The sequence below is a fragment of the Medicago sativa genome, chromosome 5, assembly GCF_051527215.1.
Source record: "Medicago sativa cultivar Bolivia chromosome 5, Bolivia_mono, whole genome shotgun sequence".
NCBI lineage: Eukaryota > Viridiplantae > Streptophyta > Magnoliopsida > Fabales > Fabaceae > Medicago > Medicago sativa.
Window position 1 is genome coordinate 43,752,163 of NC_140753.1, and position 19,884 is coordinate 43,772,046.

Consider the following 19,884-nt stretch of genomic DNA (forward strand, 5'->3'; position numbering starts at 1 on the left):
CACTAACTCCACAAACTGCCATTTCTCTTGAACCACGTGGCGGTTACCGACAAGGGAGAATAAAAGGTTTTGTTTCAACTACTTTCATTGCTTATAAAACCCAGTTTTGTGTTCATTCCTTAATCCATCTTTTACTTCTGAAAAAACTCGCACTTTTCTTCTTCCCGTGAAAGAAAGAAAAATTTCTGCAACAATGAAACGCCTTCCAGAAGACGTTTTGCTCATTATTGTCAATAAAATGGCAGCCTTTGGAACTCAGGATCTTTTCAGGTTCCAAGTTACTTCCACTTATCATCAAAAGCTTGCCAGCAAGAAAGCAGTGCTCCGGGCTCTACCAAGAGACTGTTTATGGTACATTTATGACTACTGGCCATGTGCAGGAAAACAAAAGTTCATGCAGCAGATTTCTCGTAGTGGGCATGAAGCATACTACGTGGTGGCAGCCCAGATGCTTTAAGAAGAATGCCCCAACTTGGAAGAGATAAAGCTCATCCTCGAGGAGATTAGCTCATGGGTCTGATGGGGGCCAAGTACTTCTCGCTAATGCTTAAAGTATTGTCAAAGGTGGTTTCTCGATGGATGAGGTCCTCCCTATCTTCAGGGATCTTTTCAATCGAAAACAACCGGCCGATTGCAAAAGGACCATCATGAATGTCGAAAGCCCTCCCTATCTTCATTACGAATATAACTTACCATATTTACATAACTTTCTATGTAGTATTCTCATGGTGGGTCAATTCAATATAAATATTACTCCTAATATCTATGTTAAGACTTGATAACTCTTTATCCATGATCTGTGAGACGTGATCATTAGTCTATCCACATAATAGTCTCTATGTTTTAATGTTATCTCACTTCACAATAAAGTTTGATTACATATACTTTAAGAATAATGTCCATATGTTTAATGAGGTCTCACGATTAAGTTATTCTTAATGTTCCATTAAACAGACTAACTATTCTAGCGACTTTATTATTTTAAAACAAAACAAAATTAATAAATAGATGTCAAATATAAATATCATGATACAATTCGTCTATTAGGGCTTACTTCAACACTTCCAACCTGCCAACCCTCGAGAGCTTTTTTATGATATCATTTGTTACATGAGGCTTACATGTAATCCCCTGAGTCCTCAACAAATCAATTAACCTACCCACCAGAAAAAAGTAGTAAGTTTCATACTACCCCACATATAAAGGCCAAATACGATATCATATGGGAATATGAGATGTAAATTAATTGGAGCACTCCGTACGTGTTTCAATGTTCAATAGAGTAATTATTAAATGATGTTCCATCATGAAATGATTCTCCAAGTTATTTTCTTTTAACAAAAGTAATCCCATAAAGTAGAACATTACTTGTTATTATTATTTTCTTATAATGTAAGTGGTCTTAATTTGAACTAGGTACAAACACACACACACACACACAAATAGTTGTTGCATGTTGGGTTGTTAGTTAGGCTCCTATCCTCTTGAGCAGAAAATGACAAGTACAAAAGTGGTAACCAAACTATTATTATATCTTCATCATTAATTAATACATTAAACCTTTTTTACTATAGCTTTAAAACTCAACTGGTTCTTCTTTCTCTGCTCTGCTTCTGTTTCTAAGTTATTATAGAAAATGGTTTCAGCTACTTCTTCTCCCCCTTCTAAGGAGGTAAGGCTTTCAATCAAGTTTATGTTCACTTTACATCTTTAAATTATTTAAGTATATTTTTTCACTACTAAAAGAATTTAGTTTAGTGAAGAAAATAAATAAAATTTGTCACTAAACTTTGTGATAGATCAATAAAAAACTGGATTCTTGCTTTTGTACACTTGCAGGAAGTAGAGTTGGAGCAAAAATGGATGGACAATGGGAATTCTCGCAATGCGAAATGGTGGTACTCAACTTTCCATACTGTGACAGCCATGATAGGTGCAGGTGTTCTCAGCCTTCCCTATGCCATGGCATATCTAGGATGGTAATTCAAATAAAATGAAAAAATAACATACTATGGTTTCTATCTATCTCAATGTTTAAATTTTTTTATCGAACATGTCTATTTAACCGATTGAATCGGGAAATGACATGTTCTCTGCTAGGTTTAATCCGTATTATACCGCAGTATTTTCAACCGGTTTTTAAGTTTTGTTATCTGGTACACTGGTTGGACCGATTGAACCATGATCCGGGGTTTCAAAGGTTCGATCTCCGGTCTGATTTTTAAAAAAGTGACGAATTCACTTGAAGTCGAAAGTTTACTTTATTTTTTGCAGGATTCCGGGGACTTTAATGTTGTTGCTATCATGGAGCCTGACCTTAAACACAATGTGGCAAATGATTCAGCTCCATGAGTGTGTTCCTGGTACTCGATTTGATCGTTATGTTGATCTCGGTAAACATGCTTTTGGACCAAAACTTGGACCCTGGATTGTGCTACCACAGCAACTAATAGTTCAAATTGGGTGTAATATTGTGTACATGGTCATTGGAGGGAAATGTCTCAAGAAATTCATGGAGATTGCATGCACCAATTGCACACAACTCAAACAATCTTACTGGATTTTGATTTTTGGTGCCATTCATTTCTTTCTGTCTCAGCTTCCCAATTTCAACTCTGTTGCTTCAGTTTCTTTAGCAGCAGCTGTGATGTCACTAAGGTATAATTAATTCTTTTACAAAACTACTATATTTAGAACAAGTTTGGATTGACAGAAATTTTGACAAATTTGTCAAATTTATCAAATTATGTTTTGTTACATTAATTTTGACAAACAAAATCACTTTCAAAGTTTAATAAATTAAGGATGCTATTTAATTTTGTTAATTTGGTATAATTTTGGCCAAAAATACACTTTGAAATTTTAATAAAGAATGATGCTTACTTTGATTGCAATATTGCATTTAATTTGAAATGTGAGCTTCTTTAGATAGCTTCACTTTTTAGATCCACAAAAAGTTGATTCCTGGAAAAAGTATTGTTTGGATTCTTCCTAAAAGAACTTACTCATGTGACCCATGAACTCATAATTTTGTAAAGCCACTAACTTTAGGTTAAAAGGTATAAATAAATTTACCCTTATTGTTATGCTTCTACATGTGTTGAAGCAGAGTCACACTATTAAGCCTTGAAACTCGGTTGGTGTAGGAAAAAGTTGTACTTTGTAGTTGATGGGTCGAATCAATTAAAGTAAAATAAAATAGATATATCATATGATGCTCCTTTTATTTGTGAATAAATTGATCCTAACATAGTTGAACAAGCTGCTGATATAACATGTTTGCTAATAACGTATGATTTTGCTTGATAAATGGTTTAATTAGTAACGCAGGGTTAGTGTAAAAATTCTATACATAAATTAGAAATTGTATAGTACTCCTTCCAATCTTTTTTTAAGAGATAAATGGATCAATAAAAGTTAATGTATTTAGTCCATCTTATAAACCAAATAGAACAACTTTTAGCGACATATTTTTCTTTTATGAAAACGACGGGAAGAGTAACATGTAAATATTTACATAAATATTTTATGGATGAATATAACAAATAGACATAAAGAAGAAATCCAAATATTTAAAAAGAAATATATCTATAGAATAAGATCGCCATGACACAAATACGCATGTATGTACATGACACACATGTCCTCTCAAACAAAAATGACGCACACATGTCCTTTAAAAAAATTTGACACACACACATGTCAAAAAAATGACACACACACATCATTGTCAAAAAAAAATTTGTCATACACACAGTTAAAAACAAAAATATGAACACATGTCAAAAAAATTTTACACATACATCATTGTTGACACATAAGTCAATAAAAAGTTGATTTATTTAGTCCATTTTATAAATCGAAGTTAACAACTTTTGTTGACACATTTTTCTTTTATAAAAAAGACTGAAGAGAGTAACATGTAAATTTTTCTATAAATATTTTATGGATAAACATAACAAATAGACATGAAAAAGAGATGCATATATGTAAAAAAAATATTTTTATTGTGCATATGAAATTAGTCGCTAGATAAATACGCATGTATAGAGTATAGATCACCATGACACTCACATGTCCTCTCAAAAAAATGACACACATGTCAAAAAAAAAATTACACACACCTCATTGTCAAAAAAATGTCTCGCACACAAGCACACAAAAGTATGAAATATAAATCCCAAGAGTTATACAATTTTAACACATTTTTTTATGAAAAATAATTCTAAGACAAGATGATGAAATATGGAACAATATTTTTATTTTTAATTCATCCATCTGATATTAAAAAAGCAGAAAATAATATGATCAATTTAAGATCCATCACCCATACTTGATCATCATCAATAATAAAAAAATTGATAAATGTTGGTACCAATGGTGTACCTTTTTATGTCTAGCCATATTGGATGTGTTGCTAGCACTCTGACTCGTTTCCAAGCCATGTCATATTAGATCCTTAAAAGCATTTTGATATTTGAATAAGTGTTTTACGCATGTCGCACGAGTATTTGACAACGAGACGTATCAGACTCACATTCAACCTGAAGTGGCGGTGCATGCATGGTTTTAATTATAGTGATATATTACCTTATAAACCCTAACTTATTACGCTATTGTCACTACAGCTATTCAACTATAGCCTGGGTAGCTTGCTTAGCCAAAGGTAGGGTTGAGAATGTGAGCTATTCATACAAAGGAACAAGCACAAGTGACTTAATATTCCGAATCTTCAATGCACTTGGTCAAATTTCATTTGCATTTGCTGGCCATGCAGTAGCACTTGAAATTCAGGCAACAATTCCATCAACACCTGAGAAACCATCAAAAATACCAATGTGGAAAGGTGCTATTGGTGCCTATGTCATAAATGCAATATGTTATTTCCCAGTTGCACTTATTGGATATTGGGCATTTGGAAGAGATGTTGAAGATAATGTGCTTATGTCACTTGAAAGACCAGCTTGGCTCATTGCCTCTGCTAACTTGATGGTATTCATTCATGTTGTTGGAAGTTATCAAGTTTATGCTATGCCTGTTTTTGATTTGATTGAGAGGATGATGATCAAAAAATGGAATTTTCCTCCTGGATTGCCTCTCAGACTTGTTGCTAGATCTTCTTTTGTAGGTGAGAGTCACACATATATATTTATATTTTTAATGATTTGTAAATAAAGTGCTTGATGTCAATAGCATGTTTGATTCGAGACATCAAACATGCTACGGACTTTGAAAAGAGCATAAGGAATATTTTTCCCAACAAAAATATTTGATGGTCTAAGCATATCATATTATCGTCTTAGCATCGACAAAAATATTTGTCGGGGCTGAACTTGATAAAAGATTTTATAAACATTAAAAATGTGTTTAACTCAATTTTTTATGGTGAACAACATCTTGTTAAATTGTTGCAGCTTTTACACTTTTTATTGGGGTTACATTCCCTTTCTTTGGCGATCTCCTTGGGTTCTTTGGTGGATTTGGTTTTGCTCCCACTTCATATTTTGTAAGCCTCTTTCATACAAGAATTAATTAATGTACCAAATATATCAAGAATGTAATTTTTTTCAAAACATAGAAGATCAATCAATAACTAATCTGGGCATCAATTGTTTCAGCTTCCTAGTATAATGTGGCTAATAATCAAGAAACCAAAGAGATTTAGCATCAACTGGTTCATAAATTGGGTAAGAATTTGGAAATTAATTCACGTACATACCCATATATATATATATATATATATACACAACTAATTTGTGTTTTAATTTCAGGCTGCAATATACATTGGTGTGTGCATTATGCTGGCATCCACTGTTGGTGGCTTCAGGAATATCATTGCTGATTCCTCAACATATAGTTTCTACACCTAAACTATATTGTGTTATTGCAATATTCTATCTATAACTTATAATATATGTGTGTGCCACCTGCAATTAATAAATTAAATTATGAATACATATAGCAGGGATGTCTAAGATAAGTATTAGTGAAACTAGCTAAATCCTTGATAAATGGCACTGTAAAATGGTGAAGCTACCAATGGCTATCTTCTTCCAATCTTTATTAAGAAAGAAGAATGTTATGATGGAAAGAGAAAGTAGTATATAAAAAGATTGGATAATAGGTGAAAGAAAAAAAGGTGATAGAAGAGGAGAAGAAATGGTAGTGGGAAAGAAAAATAGATAGGGACAAGAATGAATTCCTCAACAATTTGTGAGAGACAGCTTTCAGGGTTCAAAATTATAAAATTTGAAATATTGCTTTTGACAGCCAAATATTTTATTACTCCCTCCGTCTCACAATAATTGTCACTTTACCATTTTTTCTTTTTCTAAAAATAATTGTCACTTTAGAATACCAATGCAGGCATTTATTATTTTTTTCCATTAATATACCCTTATTTATTGAATTTCATCCAACTTAACTACTCCACTAACTACAATTAATAAGGGTGTTTTAGTAAATGACACTAATTTTACTATCAAAATCAACCTAACTAATCATGTCCTTAATAACCGTGCACAAACCTTAAACGACTATAATTTAGAGACGGGGGAGTAGTAAGCAAGAGTGCCCCAAATTTTATGGATTTCAGCAAATTAGATTAAGATAATAGAAAATTTCATTCTTAAATGGAATTAGTTTTCCTAGTTTATAAATTAAACTCAATTGAACCACATTAATGGTTTAGTTTAGTCTTTTTTTTTACGAAAACAAAATGATATTCATTCATTCAAATCGAGAGATTACATCATTCAACACTGCTAAAAACGTAAAAGATGAATCTGCGAACAAACTCACAGCATCCAAGTTAATAGCATATAACGACATAATGCCTACAAAAATATATGATAAAATTAAAGTGACCGGAATATTCATGGTCTCCGGATCAGCAACGTTGACGCCCAAATTTTTTATTGAACAATCGATCTTTCAAGATGAATTAAATGAACACCGCAAGAAGACGGGAAATCAAACAGCGCCGCACAAGACGACGAACAACAAACCACCACACTTAGATGATGAAATCACAAAGAAAAACCTAGATCTATGTGAAAATCACTTATTTAGATTGAAATAGAGAGAAAAGGATGAAGAGGGGGTGATTTCAGGTCAAAAATTGACCCAAAACCATCCCTCAATGAAGAAACTAGAAGAGAAAACCTAGAGAGAGAGAGAGAAAAAAAAAACTAGGGCCGGTTTGTTGGAGAGGGAGGGGAGTTCAGTTCTTAAATACCACTTTAATAAAAACCGATTAATTTCTCAAATCAAGTCAGTTTAGAATTGGTTCAAGATTGGTTTATAGTTTTAAAACCGGTTTAAAGTGTGTTTCTTTTAAAACCAATTATTAGTAATTTTTTTAAAACCATATTCATGAAATTCAATATTAAACGTTTTTTCTATCAATACTATGAATTAAATCTAATTTCCTATGAATATATAATTCTGAACTTTTTCCCGCGCAGAAAGATCGAAATCTATAAAAAAAAAAAAAAAGGGAAAATATATGAAGACAATTGAAGAGAGAAGTTAAACAGAAACTTTCCCGCAGAAATATTCAGAATCGAGCATTTTGGCGAAAATTTGAGGAAGAAATATGTTGGTGCTGCCATTTCCATTTTGCTGCTGGAAATCAAGGCACATAGATTTTAAAAGACTCGATACATTTGAATCATTCATCGATGCCATCAATAGTATTCTATGAAGTCCGAATACGTAGTATGGATGCGGGTACGATACCATGCGAATACGCGGATATACGATAATTTTAAAATTTATGATACGATACGTCTAAGATACGTTAACAAAATATTTACAGTAAGATATATATGCATGTAAAATAATTGGAAAAAAAATAAACATTAATTCACTCTTCAATACTATATAATCATAAAAGACACAATTTAAAATATATATATATATATATACACACACACACACACACACACACACACACATACATATATATATATATATATATATATATATATATATATATATATATATATATATATATAATCAAAATGAACAATGTAAATTTTCGTATAAATCATATTCTATTTTTATTCATATGTTAAGATATCAACAAATGCATCAATAAAAGAATAATTAAAATAATTAATTTCGATACTCTGTGGGTACGTATCCGATATGGGTACGTCTAGGGGGAGAATGATTAGATTATGTTAAATATATTTAGACTCTCAATGTGTGTATTTTCTGCAGGATATTTTTTTGGTTCATTGTTAACGATTGATAAATTTTTGTTATAGGTTTGGGCTACGTGTTAGTGTAGGTGATTTTGATTCTGAGGCCCCTTTCGTTATTCGCAACCAGATTGTCGAACGTCTTGCTCCTTGCACCTGCAAGTTGTTGGTTGAGATGGTGCTTTTCTTTTGCTTATTTTTGTTTATTGGTTTATTTGCTATTCTATTTGTGCCATCATGTTTATAGTTAAAAAAAAAATTGTAGCCTGATGCATCGTCTTTGTATCCATCTGAGATGTATTTGCTGTTTGCAAATCCCATGCTTTTCAAAGTTGAAAAAATATCAAGTGATTGTTCTGATGGCTCTATGTCTTATGAGGTCTGGGGTCTTTTTACTCACCATTCCTTGATCGATGTGTTCCTCAATCCCTTTCATTATAGTCCATGTGTTAATGTTGAGGTGTGTCGTCATTATTTGAATGTTATTTGTTTGTTTCACATCCTTTTATTTGAATTTTTGTTGGTTTTTATGATGTGCAGGACAATGGTTTTGATGCTTTTGTTGCAAGTTTGTACTATGATTCTGACTTTGATTTCGGAGATTTTTTTGGACCGAATGGTCTCTTTTTTGCCGGGGATGATGAACTTCTGCCTCATTCATTGTCTGATATGGTTTTTCCCTTGAAGTTAGAAGTCAGTAATAAAAGAAAGTTGCATGAAGGATTCGTTGAGGTGGACGAACAAGGTTTGGTTGTTAGTGAAAAGGTTGAAATGGTTAGGAATGTGTAATCTTCAAAAGGTTTATGTTGGGATCTTGCATTGTTATTTGTCGGTATTTTGATTGGATTCAAGTTATGTGTTTGTTTTTATTTATGTATCCTCAATCAGTATCTTGGTTTAACTTCATTGTAATGTGTATTAGGCTACGTTTATGTTGTTTACCTGATTGGTTGAATATTCGATGCTTTGTTGTTGCAAATGGAAGGATTTCTCAAATGTATGATTCTTATTGATTCTATTTGACCATTATTTTGCTCAACATTTTTTTTTATTTTATCAAAGGAATTCGTTGCAATTTTTTTTCATTCTGGTGTGCCGGCTGGATATTTTAAATTTTCGCGTGGGGTCTTTTCGTTTGGTGATATGTTCGCATTTTACAATTTTATAGTTTAAAAAAAATGATTCATTTTTTTTTCTTTGCTACAGATATGAAATTTTGAACTTGAATTTCCTATCGGTTTGTTTTTTTAATTCAATTTTACTTTTGGTTTAGTTTGATAGTGTGTCAAATCTTTTTTGATTGTTCTTAAATGTGTTTGTTGATTTTATATGACATCAAAAAGATAAGATCAGGTTACCATTTTTTTTTTAGGTCAAGTGTCTGTCTTTCTCACTTTTAATTGGTATATGTCAATACCGTTGTATCCCAATTAACTATTTTAATAACATGGCCTTGTCTTGGATTCTAATTTGATAGGTTCGTTAATTGCATTATTTACTCTTTGTTCTAGTTGGTGTCAAAAATTCATTTTTTGTTGCGTTGGTTAGTAAAGATTTCTTTAGATTTTTTAATGAAATCTTAATCTTTTTTAATCTTTTTTCTTTTTAATTTGTAATTTTACGTTGGCTTTTGGATATGTTACTGGGCTCTCTGGTGTAAGTTTACAATTATTATTTAATTTTATTGGGTGTTTTATCGGGTCATTTATTGTTTAAGATTTAATCGAAATTGTTTATGTAATTGAAGGGATCGGTGTAAATGATAGTGTGAACAGAGGAAAATTCAGCTAATATATAAAATTTACGCCAATATTGTAATGTTTTTACATATACGAAAAGGTACGATAAAAGTAGACCTCGATCTATATAATATAATTTTAAATGTGTTAAATTATAAAATTATATCAGCATACATGAATTAAATGGACTTGTGATTTAATTAATATCTTGATTTGTTCTGATTTAATTAATATCTTTAATTTCTTTTTAGCTCCATTGAGTCATTGCTTTTCTTTCTTTTCCTATATATACATCATGCCACTCATCTATTAGAAGATAACACATCCTTGCAATCAACATTATTTTCTTATTAACTTTGATGGGTTTTCCAACGTTTTTCCTTTGTCATGTTTACATTTACTGATTTCTACTTGAACCTTTTTCTCTTTATTTCGAAAAAAAATTAAACTAAACTTGATAATATTCTTCAACCTAACTAAAATGTTGATCCCTTTCACTAGCTTGGCTTCTCTAACAAATAGTAGTGTTGATTGGTGAGTTAAGGTTAGTGTGATTAGGAAATGGACTGTTTAGAGTAGTTTTTTCTGCGATATAGTTGGTAGTATTGAACTCATTCTTCTTGACATAGATGTGAGTTAATATGCCATGCATCAATTTTTTATTTATTGTTTTTTCTTTTTGTTACCTTACTATTTTCTAATTGTTTTACAGCTTTTTCTCTTTTGATTCTACCGTAGTGTTTTTGTTTGTAGGGCAACAAGATGCAAGCAACCATTCCATCACAGTGTTTAGGCTAGAGCTGTCAAAACGGGCGGCCCGGCCCGTTTAGGCCCAGCCCGTCCAGGTAACGGGCTTTTTAGGGCCGGGCTGAAAAGCCCGATTTAAATATGGGCTGGAATAATTGAGCCCGAGCCCAGCCCTATACGGGCTCCCGGGCTAACGGGCCAGCCCGAGCCCGCAAGTATCTCTTTTTTTTTTTCTCTTCATTTTTTCATCTTTTTTTTTGCCTTTTTTTACTGATGTTAAGATCATTGTTAGAAAGCAGAATCACAAAGCCACCTATCATGTAGAATTAATAGCTGGGTTTTAGTAGGATTGATTTCCTGTACTTAAAATATTCATTTTGAGTAGAAAAGTATAACACCTAAAAAACCAATTCTTCATTTATTGCATATGAAAAGCTTTGGAAAAAATGCTCACCATTTTTTGCATGTGAAAAGCTTCGGAAAAATGGGTCAGCTTGTTTCTCCTCTCTTGTTCGATTTACCTTACTACTTTTGTTGAAGAAAAAATGGTTCAAATGTTGGTTCCACGTTTTGTCTGAAAGTTGTAATGATTGATTCAAATTAATTTGTATTTTGGGTGACTGAAATCATCATTCTTGTACTGTAAAAAAACTCAAGAGAACAACAATGACAGTTGAAGAAGATACTTTTCTCTCTCCTTTCGATTATGCTGTTTTTCTCTTCCATATCAATTATTCATCATACACAGACCACAAAAAAAAATGGTAATTTTTGGCGGGCTGGCGGGCCGCCCGAAGCCCGAACGGGCTACGGGCTTTTTCGGGCCGGGCTAAAAAGCCTTGAAAAAATTCGAGCTGCAATTATTCGGCCCAGGCCCTACATTTTATTCGGGCTTTCGGGCTGGCCCGGCCCATTTTGACAGCTCTAGTTTAGGCCGACTAGGTCCTTTGTTTTTTGAGCATTGAGTCTATATTATCAGCACTTTCCATGTTATTGAGAGTGTGAGTGGTTCCTTTTCCACTGGTAACAGAAACAGGATCACATTTCGTTTGAGTACAAGGGTTGTTATGGATGATAGCTTTCTCATTCATAAGTATGGGTTGGTCTTGCTTAAGACTGATGAGATCAAAAGGTCACGTCTTGATTCTACTCGCTTGGTTGGTACGTGATTTGGTTTTGTTGCTTGGTTTATTTTATGTCATTATTTTTTTATATGTTATCTTGTTTTGTTCCCATTTTATTTTTGTTTTGGAAGATTTTGATGGGATATTGACTGCTTTGCACTATGAGTGTGTGCTTGATGATGTTGAAGGTTTGATTACTGTTGCTAACGTTGAGTTAACTGATGAAAGGTATGGTTTATTACCACATGGGTTATTTACTGATGCTTATTGGTCTTTGTTAAAAAAAAATTCCCTGGTAAGTGTTTTTGATGGTGTAGGGGAAGGCTTGAGGTTGAGCTGAAGGGTGTTTTGGTTGCCCAGTTCAAAAAGTTTTTGGAGGGATCCTACCAAGGTTTGCATGTTTTTGTCATCCAGTTCGGCAGGGTTGTGAAGAAGGAAGGTATGATTAAATTCTCTAAGTTATATTTAAGGTATCTTAACATGACCACATAAATTTAAGATACCTTAAATATAACTTAGAAAATTTAATCATACATTCCTTCTTCACAACCCTTCCGAACTGGATGACAACAACAGGCAAACCTTGGTTGGATCCCTTCAAAAGCTCTTTGAACTGGGCAACAAAAACACCCTTCATCTCAACCTCAAGCCTTCCCCTACACCGTCAAAAACACAATAGGAAAAAAAACTAACAAAGACCTACAAGCATCAGTAAATAACCTAGGTGGTAATAAACCATACTTTTCATCAGTTAACTCAATGTTAGCAACAGTAATCAAACCTTCAACATCATCAAGCACACACTCATAGTGCAAAGCAGTCAATAGCCCAACAAAATATTCCAAAACAAAAATAAAATGGGATCAAAACAACATAACATATAAAAATATAATGACATAAAATAAACCAAGCAACAAAACCAAATTACGTACCAACCAAGCGAGTAGAATCAAGACGTGGCCTTTTGATCTCACCAGTCTTAAGCAAGGTTAACCCATACTCATGAATCAGAAAGCTATCATCCATAACAACACTTGTACTCAAATGAAATGTGATCTTGTTTTTGTTACCAGAGGCAAAGGAACCACTCACACTCTCAATAACATGGAAAGTAGTTATAATATAGACTGAATGCTCGAAGAACAAAGGACCTAGACGGCCTACATACTCTGATGGAATGGTTTCTTGCATCTTGTTCCCCAACAAATAAAAAAAACCACGGTAGAATCAAAAGAGAAAAGCCCTAAAACAAATAGAAAACAATAAATCAAAAAAAAAAGTTGCAGCAATGCATATCAACTCACATTTATGTCAAGAAGAATGAGTTCAATACTACGAACTTTACCGCGGAAAAAACTACTGTCAACAGGCCATTTTCTAATCACCCTAACTTTAACCCGCCAATCCACCCTACAAGTTGTTAGAGAAGCCAAGCTAGTGAAAGGTATCAACATTTTCGTTAGGTTGAAGAATATTATCAAGTTTAGTTTAAATTTTTTCGAAATAAAGAGAAAAGGTGCAAGTAGAAATCAGTAAATGTAAACCTGACAAAGGAAATAACGTTGGAAAACCTATCAGACTTAATAAGAAAATAATGATGATTGCAGAGATGTGTTATCTTCTAATAGATGAGTGGCGTGGTGTATATATAGGAAAAGAAAGGAAAGTAGTGATTCAACGGACCTAAAAAGAAATTAAAGTCAAGAAAATAAACAAAAAAGTAAAAATTAAACGCATTTAATGTAGATACTGTAGCATAGCAAGGGGAAGAAAGGAAATGATATAGATTGATTGAAATTTATAGATATGTATCCTGAACAAATCAAGATATTAAATAAATCACAAGTCCATTTAATTCATGTATGCTGATATAATTTTATAATTTAACACATTTAAAATTATATTATATACATCAAAAGGTCTACTTTTAACGTGACTTTTCTTATACGTAAAAACATTGCTTTGTACACTGTAAGGAAAAACATTATAATATTGGCGTAAATTTTATATATTAGCTGATATTCCTCTGTTCACAATGTCATTTATAATTAGCCCTTCAATGACATAAACAATTTCGATTAAATCTTAAACAATAAATGATCTGATAAAACACCCAATACAATCAAATAATAATTGTAATCTTACACCAAAGAGCCCAGTAACATATCCAAAAGCCAACGTAAAATTACAAATTACAATGAAAAAAGATAAAAAAAAAAAACATTAATATTTCATTTAAAAATCTAAAGAGATCTTTACTAACCAACGCAACCGAAAATGAAATTTTGACACCCACCAGAAACAAAGAGTAAATAACACAATTAACAAACCTATCAAATAAGTAGAATCCAAGTCAAGGTCATGTTATTAAAATAGTTAATTGAGATACACCGGTAATGACATATAACAATTAAAAGTGAGAAAGACAGACACCCGACTTTAAAAAAAACTAAAAATAAAATGGTAAACCGATCTTATCTTTTTGATGACATATAAAATCAACAAACACATTTAAGAACAATCAAAAAAGATTTGACACACTATCAAACTAAACCAAAAGTAAAATTGAACTAAAAAAACAAAACGATAGGAAATTCAAGTTTAAAATTTCATATCTCAAGCAAAGAAAAAAAATGAATCCTTTTTTTAAAACTATAAAATTGCGAAAAATCAGGTAAAGCATCTGATATTCAACCAACAAAGCATCTGATATTCAACCAATCAGGTAAACAACATAAACGTACACTAATACACATTACAATGAAAATAAACCAAGATACTGATTGAGGATACATAAATAATAACAAACATATAACTTGAATCCCATCAAAATACTGACAAATAACATTGCAAGATTCGAACATAAACCCTTTGAAGATTACACATGCCTAACCATTCCGACCTTTTCACTAACAACCAAACCATGTTCGTCCACCTCAACGAATCCTTCATGCAACTTTCTGTTATTGCCGACTTCTAACTTCGGGGGAAAACCCACATCAAACAATGAATGAGGCAGAAGTTCATCATCCCCGGCAAAAAAGATACCATCAAGTCCAAAAAAATCTCTAAAATCAAAGTCATAATCATAGTACAAACTTGCAACAAAAGCATCAAAACTATTGTCATGCACATCACAACAAACCAACAAAAATTCTGAAAAAAGGATGCGAAACAAACAAAGAATAACATTGAAATAATGACGGCACACCTCAGCATTAACACATGGACTATAACGAAAGGGATTGAGGAACACATCGATCAAGGAATGGTGAGTATAAAGACCCCGTACCTCAAAAGACATAGGACCATCATAACAATCACTTGATATTTTTTCAACTTTGAAAAGCATGGGATCCGCAAACAGAAAATCCATCTCAGATGGAATCAAAGACGATCCCATGCTTTTCGATGTGTTTGTATCGTCTTTGTATCCATCTGAGATGGATTTGCTGTTTGCGGATCCCATGCTTTTCAAAGTTGAAAAAATATCAAGTGATTGTTATGATGGTCCTATGTCTTATGAGGTCTTGGGTCTTTTTACTCACCATTCCTTGATCGATGTGTTCCTTGATCCCTTTCGTTATAGTCCATGTGTTAAAGCTGATGTGTGTCGTCATTATTTGAAAGTTATTCTTTGTTTCTTTCGCATCCTTTTATCTGAATTTTTGTTGGTTTGTTGTGATGTGCATGACAATGGTTTTGATGCTTTTGTTGCAAATTTGAACTATGATTAAGACTTTGATTTCAAAGATTTTTTTGGACTAGATGGTCTCTTTTTTGCCGGGGATGATGAACTTCTGCCTCATTTGTTATCTGATGTGGGTTTTTCCCTCGGAGTTAGAAGTCGGTAATAAAAGAAAGTTGCCTGAAGGATTCGTTGAGGTGGACGAACAAGGTTTGGTTGTTAGTGAAAAGGTTGAAATGGTTAGGAATGTGTAATCTTCAAAAGGTTTATGTTGGGATCTTGCATTGTTATTTGTCAGTATTTTGATGGGATTCAAGTTATGTGTTTGTTATTATTTATGTATCCTCAATCAGTATCTTGGTTTATGTTGTTTACCTGATTGGTTGAATATCAGATGTTTTGTTGTTGCAAATGGAAGGATTTCTCAAATGTATGATTCTTATTGATTCTATTTAACCATTATTTTGCTTAACATTTTTTTTTAATTTTAGGAAAGGAATTTGTTGCAATATTTTTTTTTTCATTCTGGTGTGCCAGCTGGATATTTTAAATTATCCCGTGGTGTCTTTACGTTTGGTGATTTATTTGCAATTGTATAGTTTAAAAAAAAAGATTCATTTTTTTCTTTGCTACAGATATGAAATTTTGAACTTGAATTTCCTATCGTTTTGTTTTTTTAATTCAATTTTACTTTTGGTTTACTTTGATAGTGTGTCAAATATTTTTTTTTTATTGTTCTTAAATGTGTTTGTTGATTTTACATAACATCAAAAAGATAAGATCAGTTTACCATTTTATTTCTAATTTTTTTTTAGGTCGGGTGTCTGTCTTTCTCACTTTTAATTGTTATATGTCATAACCGTTGTATCTCAACTAACTATTTTAATAACATGTCCTTTGCTTGGATTCTACTTAATTGATAGGTCCGTTAATTGCGTTATTTACTCTTCGTTTCTGGTTGGTGTCAAAATTTCATTTTTTGTTGCATTGGTTAGTAATGATTTCTTTAGATTTTTAAATGAAATACTAATGTTTTTTATCTTTTCTTTTTTAATTTGTAATTTTACGTTGCCTTTTCGATATGTTACTGGGTTCTCTGGTGTAAGATTACAATTATTATTTAATTTTATTGGGTATTTTATCGGGTCATTTATTGTTTAAGATTTAATCAAAATTGTTTATATAATTGAATGGATCATTATAAATGACAGTGTGAACAGAGGAAAATTCAGCTAATATATAAAAATTATGCCGATATTGTAATTTTTTTTCCTTATAGTGTACATGACAGTGTTTTTACGTATAATAAAAGTCACGATAAAAGTAGACCTCTTGATGTATATAATATAATTTTAAATGTGTTAAATTATAAAATTATATCAGCATACATGAATTAAATGGACTTGTGGTTTAATTAATATCTTGATTTGTTCATGATACATATGTATCAATCTATGTCGTTTCCTTTCTTCCCCTTGCCATGCTACAGTATCTGCGTTAAATGTATTTAATTTTTACTTTTTTGTTTATTTTCTTGACTTTAATTTCATTTTAGGTCTGTTGAGCCATTGCTTTTCTTTCTTTTCCTATATATACACCACGCCACTCATCTATTAGAAGATAATACATCCCTGCAAACAAAATTATTTTCTCATTAACTCTTATGGGTTTTCCAACGTTTTTCCTTTGACATGTTTAAATTAACTTATTTCTACTTGAACCTTTTCTCTTTATTTCGAAAAAACTTAAACTAAACTTGATAATATATTCGACCTAACTAAAATGTTGATACCTTTCACTAGCTTGGCTTCTCTAACAACTGGTAGGGTGGATTGGTGGGTTAAAGTTATGGTGATTAGGAAATGGACTGTTGAGAGTAGTTTTTTCCGCGGTAGAGTTGGTAGTATTGAACACATTCTTCTTGTCATAGGTGTGAGTTGATATGTCATGCAACAATTTTTTTTTATTTATTGTTTTTTCTTTTTGTTACATTATTATTTTCTATTTGTTTTAAGGCTTTTTCTCGTTTCATTCTACTGTGGTTTTTTTGTTTGTAGGGCAACAAGATGAAAGCAACCATTCCATCACAGTGTGTAGGTCGTCTAGGTCCTTTGTTTTTCGAGCATTCAGTCTACATTATCACCACTGTCCATGTTATTGAGAGTGTAAGTGGTTCCTTTGCCACTGGTAACAGAAACAGGATCACATTTCGTTTGAGTACAAGTGTGGTTATGGATGTTAGCTTTCTCATTCAAAAGTACGGGTTGACCTCCTCGCTTGCTTGGTACGTGATTTGGTTTTGTTGGTTGGTTTTGTTGGGCTATTGACTGCTTTGCAATATGAGTGCGTGCTTGATGATGTTGAAGGTTTGATTACTATTGCTAACGTTGAGTTAACTGATGAAAGGTATGGTTTATTACCACTTGAGTTATTTACTGATGCTTATTGGTCCTTGTTAATTCCATGTTGTGTACTTTTGATTGTGTAAGGGAAGGCTTGAGGTTGAGCTGAAGGGTGTTTTTGTTGCCCAGTTCAAAGAGCTTTTGAAGGGATCCAACCAAGGTTTGTCTGTTGTTGTCATCCAGTTCGGAAGGGTTGTGAAGAAGGAAGGTATGATTAAATTTTCTAAGTTATATTTAAGGTATCTTAAATTTTTGTATTCATGTTGTTAGATTCTTTGTTTTTTAATTTTTGAAGCTTTTATTGATTGATTTTTAGGTTAAGTTTATCTTGAGGTTGTTAATGATATCACAAAGTTGTGGTTTAATCCTTCTGTTGCCGAGTATGTTCAGTTTAAGAATAGGGTTGTTTAACTTTTTCATAAGGTTTTTGATCTTTGTAGTTTCCTTGCTTTTTGGTTTAGGTTATGTATATGTTAGATATGTGTTGTTCATTCGTTGTGTAGGCTCCAGTGTTCGTCTTTGTGTGGGTGTTAATCAAAATTCGATGAGAGTTGCTATTGCGGATCAACTCAAGTTCAATCGTATCTATCCGTCAAAAACGATTTATGAGCTTGTGAAATCGCCCGAGTCTGGACTTTCCGTTGTTTGTGCTCGAATTGTTGGGTGTTTTCAAGTTGACCAATGGTGGTATGTGCTGTGTGATTGTGGCAATTTCATGAAAGTTCACAATGGACTGTATTTGTGTGATCTTTGTGGGCGTAGTGTGTTTGCTGTGAAGTGTAAGTAAGGCTATGATTTAGTCATGTTTGTCTTTATTTTGATGTTCTGATTTTTATTTGTTGATGGGAGTATCATTGTTATTAGATCCATGTTGAGGGTTGTTATTCACGACGGTGAGGCCACCGCTGCATTCGAGCTTGCTGACTATTTGTTGCAGGGTATCGCATCTTTTAGTTATAATGACTTGGAGAGTGGTTTACTTGATTTTTAAGTCTTTGTCTAAACTTATGTTATTTTTTTGTTTTATTTTAGAGGTAATGTTTGAGTGTTTCATTGTTTGTTAGGGTGTAAAGTATGCATTGAGTAGCGCTAGTTTAGAGGCAATCAAGAGCAAAATGTTCTCTTTGTAGTGAAGAAATTGGATAACTACATTCATTTGTCCGATTATCCATTTGAAGTCGTCCGTTTGACAAACAATGATGAGATTATCAAGTGTTATACCTTACTTGGGAATGATTACACACCAACTAAGGTTATATTGATTTATATCCATTGATTATTAAAAATTTACGTGGTCATTTTCAGTTAAAATTGAATGAATTCTGATGTTGTTATCTTTTCAATTTTCAGTGTGTTTACAAGCCACATGTTGATGGATTCTCTCCCGTCAATCTCTCAATCCTTCAAATGAACTCTAGGTTTAGAGAGTCTTCTTCATCTGGCTCTTCTCTCTGTGGATTGGTTGCAAATTTTTCGGCTGGAGCGACTACAAGTGCCCACCATATGCTCCTAAGAGGAATCTGCTTCAAGTTTTTCATGAACTTCGGTCTGCTGGAGATGATGCAGGGCCTTCAATATAATGTTTTGTTTATGGTCATTGTGTTTGGTGTTGTATGATAAGTGTATCTTATTTGTAGTTGTGCTTCATTTGTATTTGATCTCAGTTTTAGTAGACTATTATCAGTCCCTTAAAGGGGATTGTATTTTGGAGTTGTTTAGTATCATGTAATTTCTTTTTAGTATTATGTTTGTGTTGGTATGTATTTGTGTATCCAACAAGCCATGTCTATTTGGTCTATCTTGGTTATGTTGACATGGGATGCAAATATTTATTTTGTATGCAACATTTAATGGTTAATGTAATTTGATGTGTTTTATTTTGTGTTATGTCCCTCTTGACTTTGTTGCATTCATTTGTAACCTTTGTAGGTTCTATTGTGGTATATATTTTTTTGGCTTAATTGCATGTTTGGTCCC

General features: G+C 32.5%; 2 protein-coding genes across 6 annotated transcripts; both read left to right on the top strand.

Moving 5' to 3' along the window:
- The first annotated feature begins 1,424 nt into the window (after positions 1–1,424).
- LOC146922298 (lysine histidine transporter-like 6) lies at positions 1,425–5,955 on the top strand. Its single transcript, XM_085715291.1, has 7 exons — positions 1,425–1,672; positions 1,840–1,979; positions 2,275–2,658; positions 4,629–5,128; positions 5,415–5,506; positions 5,619–5,687; positions 5,772–5,955. The coding sequence occupies exons 1-7, from the start codon at positions 1,637–1,639 to the stop codon at positions 5,868–5,870; spliced, it is 1,320 nt and encodes a 439-aa protein (XP_085571417.1). The 5' UTR covers positions 1,425–1,636; the 3' UTR covers positions 5,871–5,955.
- Positions 5,956–9,546: 3,591 nt separating this feature from the next.
- On the top strand, positions 9,547–19,794 carry LOC146922299 (uncharacterized). Of its 5 annotated transcripts, none has more exons than XM_085715297.1 (7): positions 9,547–10,046; positions 10,700–12,045; positions 18,000–18,115; positions 18,411–18,686; positions 18,772–18,845; positions 18,972–19,159; positions 19,258–19,794. In XM_085715297.1, exons 2-5 carry the CDS (start codon positions 11,765–11,767, stop codon positions 18,780–18,782), a joined length of 684 nt encoding a protein of 227 aa, XP_085571423.1. In that variant the 5' UTR covers positions 9,547–10,046; positions 10,700–11,764; the 3' UTR covers positions 18,783–18,845; positions 18,972–19,159; positions 19,258–19,794. The 5 variants fall into 5 exon arrangements, with proteins under 5 accessions (XP_085571423.1, XP_085571422.1, XP_085571421.1 ...); XM_085715296.1 differs by lacking the exon at positions 9,547–10,046 and adding an exon at positions 10,140–10,490; XM_085715295.1 differs by lacking the exon at positions 9,547–10,046 and adding an exon at positions 10,141–10,577.
- Positions 19,795–19,884: the final 90 nt, after the last annotated feature.

Bases quoted from the DNA above. Each gene is read 5' to 3' on its own strand.
- LOC146922298 (XM_085715291.1), top strand. From the start codon at position 1,637: ATGGTTTCAGCTACTTCTTCTCCCCCTTCTAAGGAG. The intron at 1,980-2,274 runs GTAATTCAAATA...TATTTTTTGCAG, and splicing joins GCCATGGCATATCTAGGATG to GATTCCGGGGACTTTAATGT. The intron at 2,659-4,628 runs GTATAATTAATT...TTGTCACTACAG, and splicing joins GCAGCTGTGATGTCACTAAG to CTATTCAACTATAGCCTGGG.
- LOC146922299 (XM_085715292.1), top strand. From the start codon at position 17,288: ATGTTGATACCTTTCACTAGCTTGGCTTCTCTAACAACTGGTAGGGTG. The intron at 17,438-17,562 runs GTGAGTTGATAT...TTTTGTTTGTAG, and splicing joins ACATTCTTCTTGTCATAGGT to GGCAACAAGATGAAAGCAAC. The intron at 18,116-18,410 runs GTATGATTAAAT...TTCGTTGTGTAG, and splicing joins AAGGGTTGTGAAGAAGGAAG to GCTCCAGTGTTCGTCTTTGT.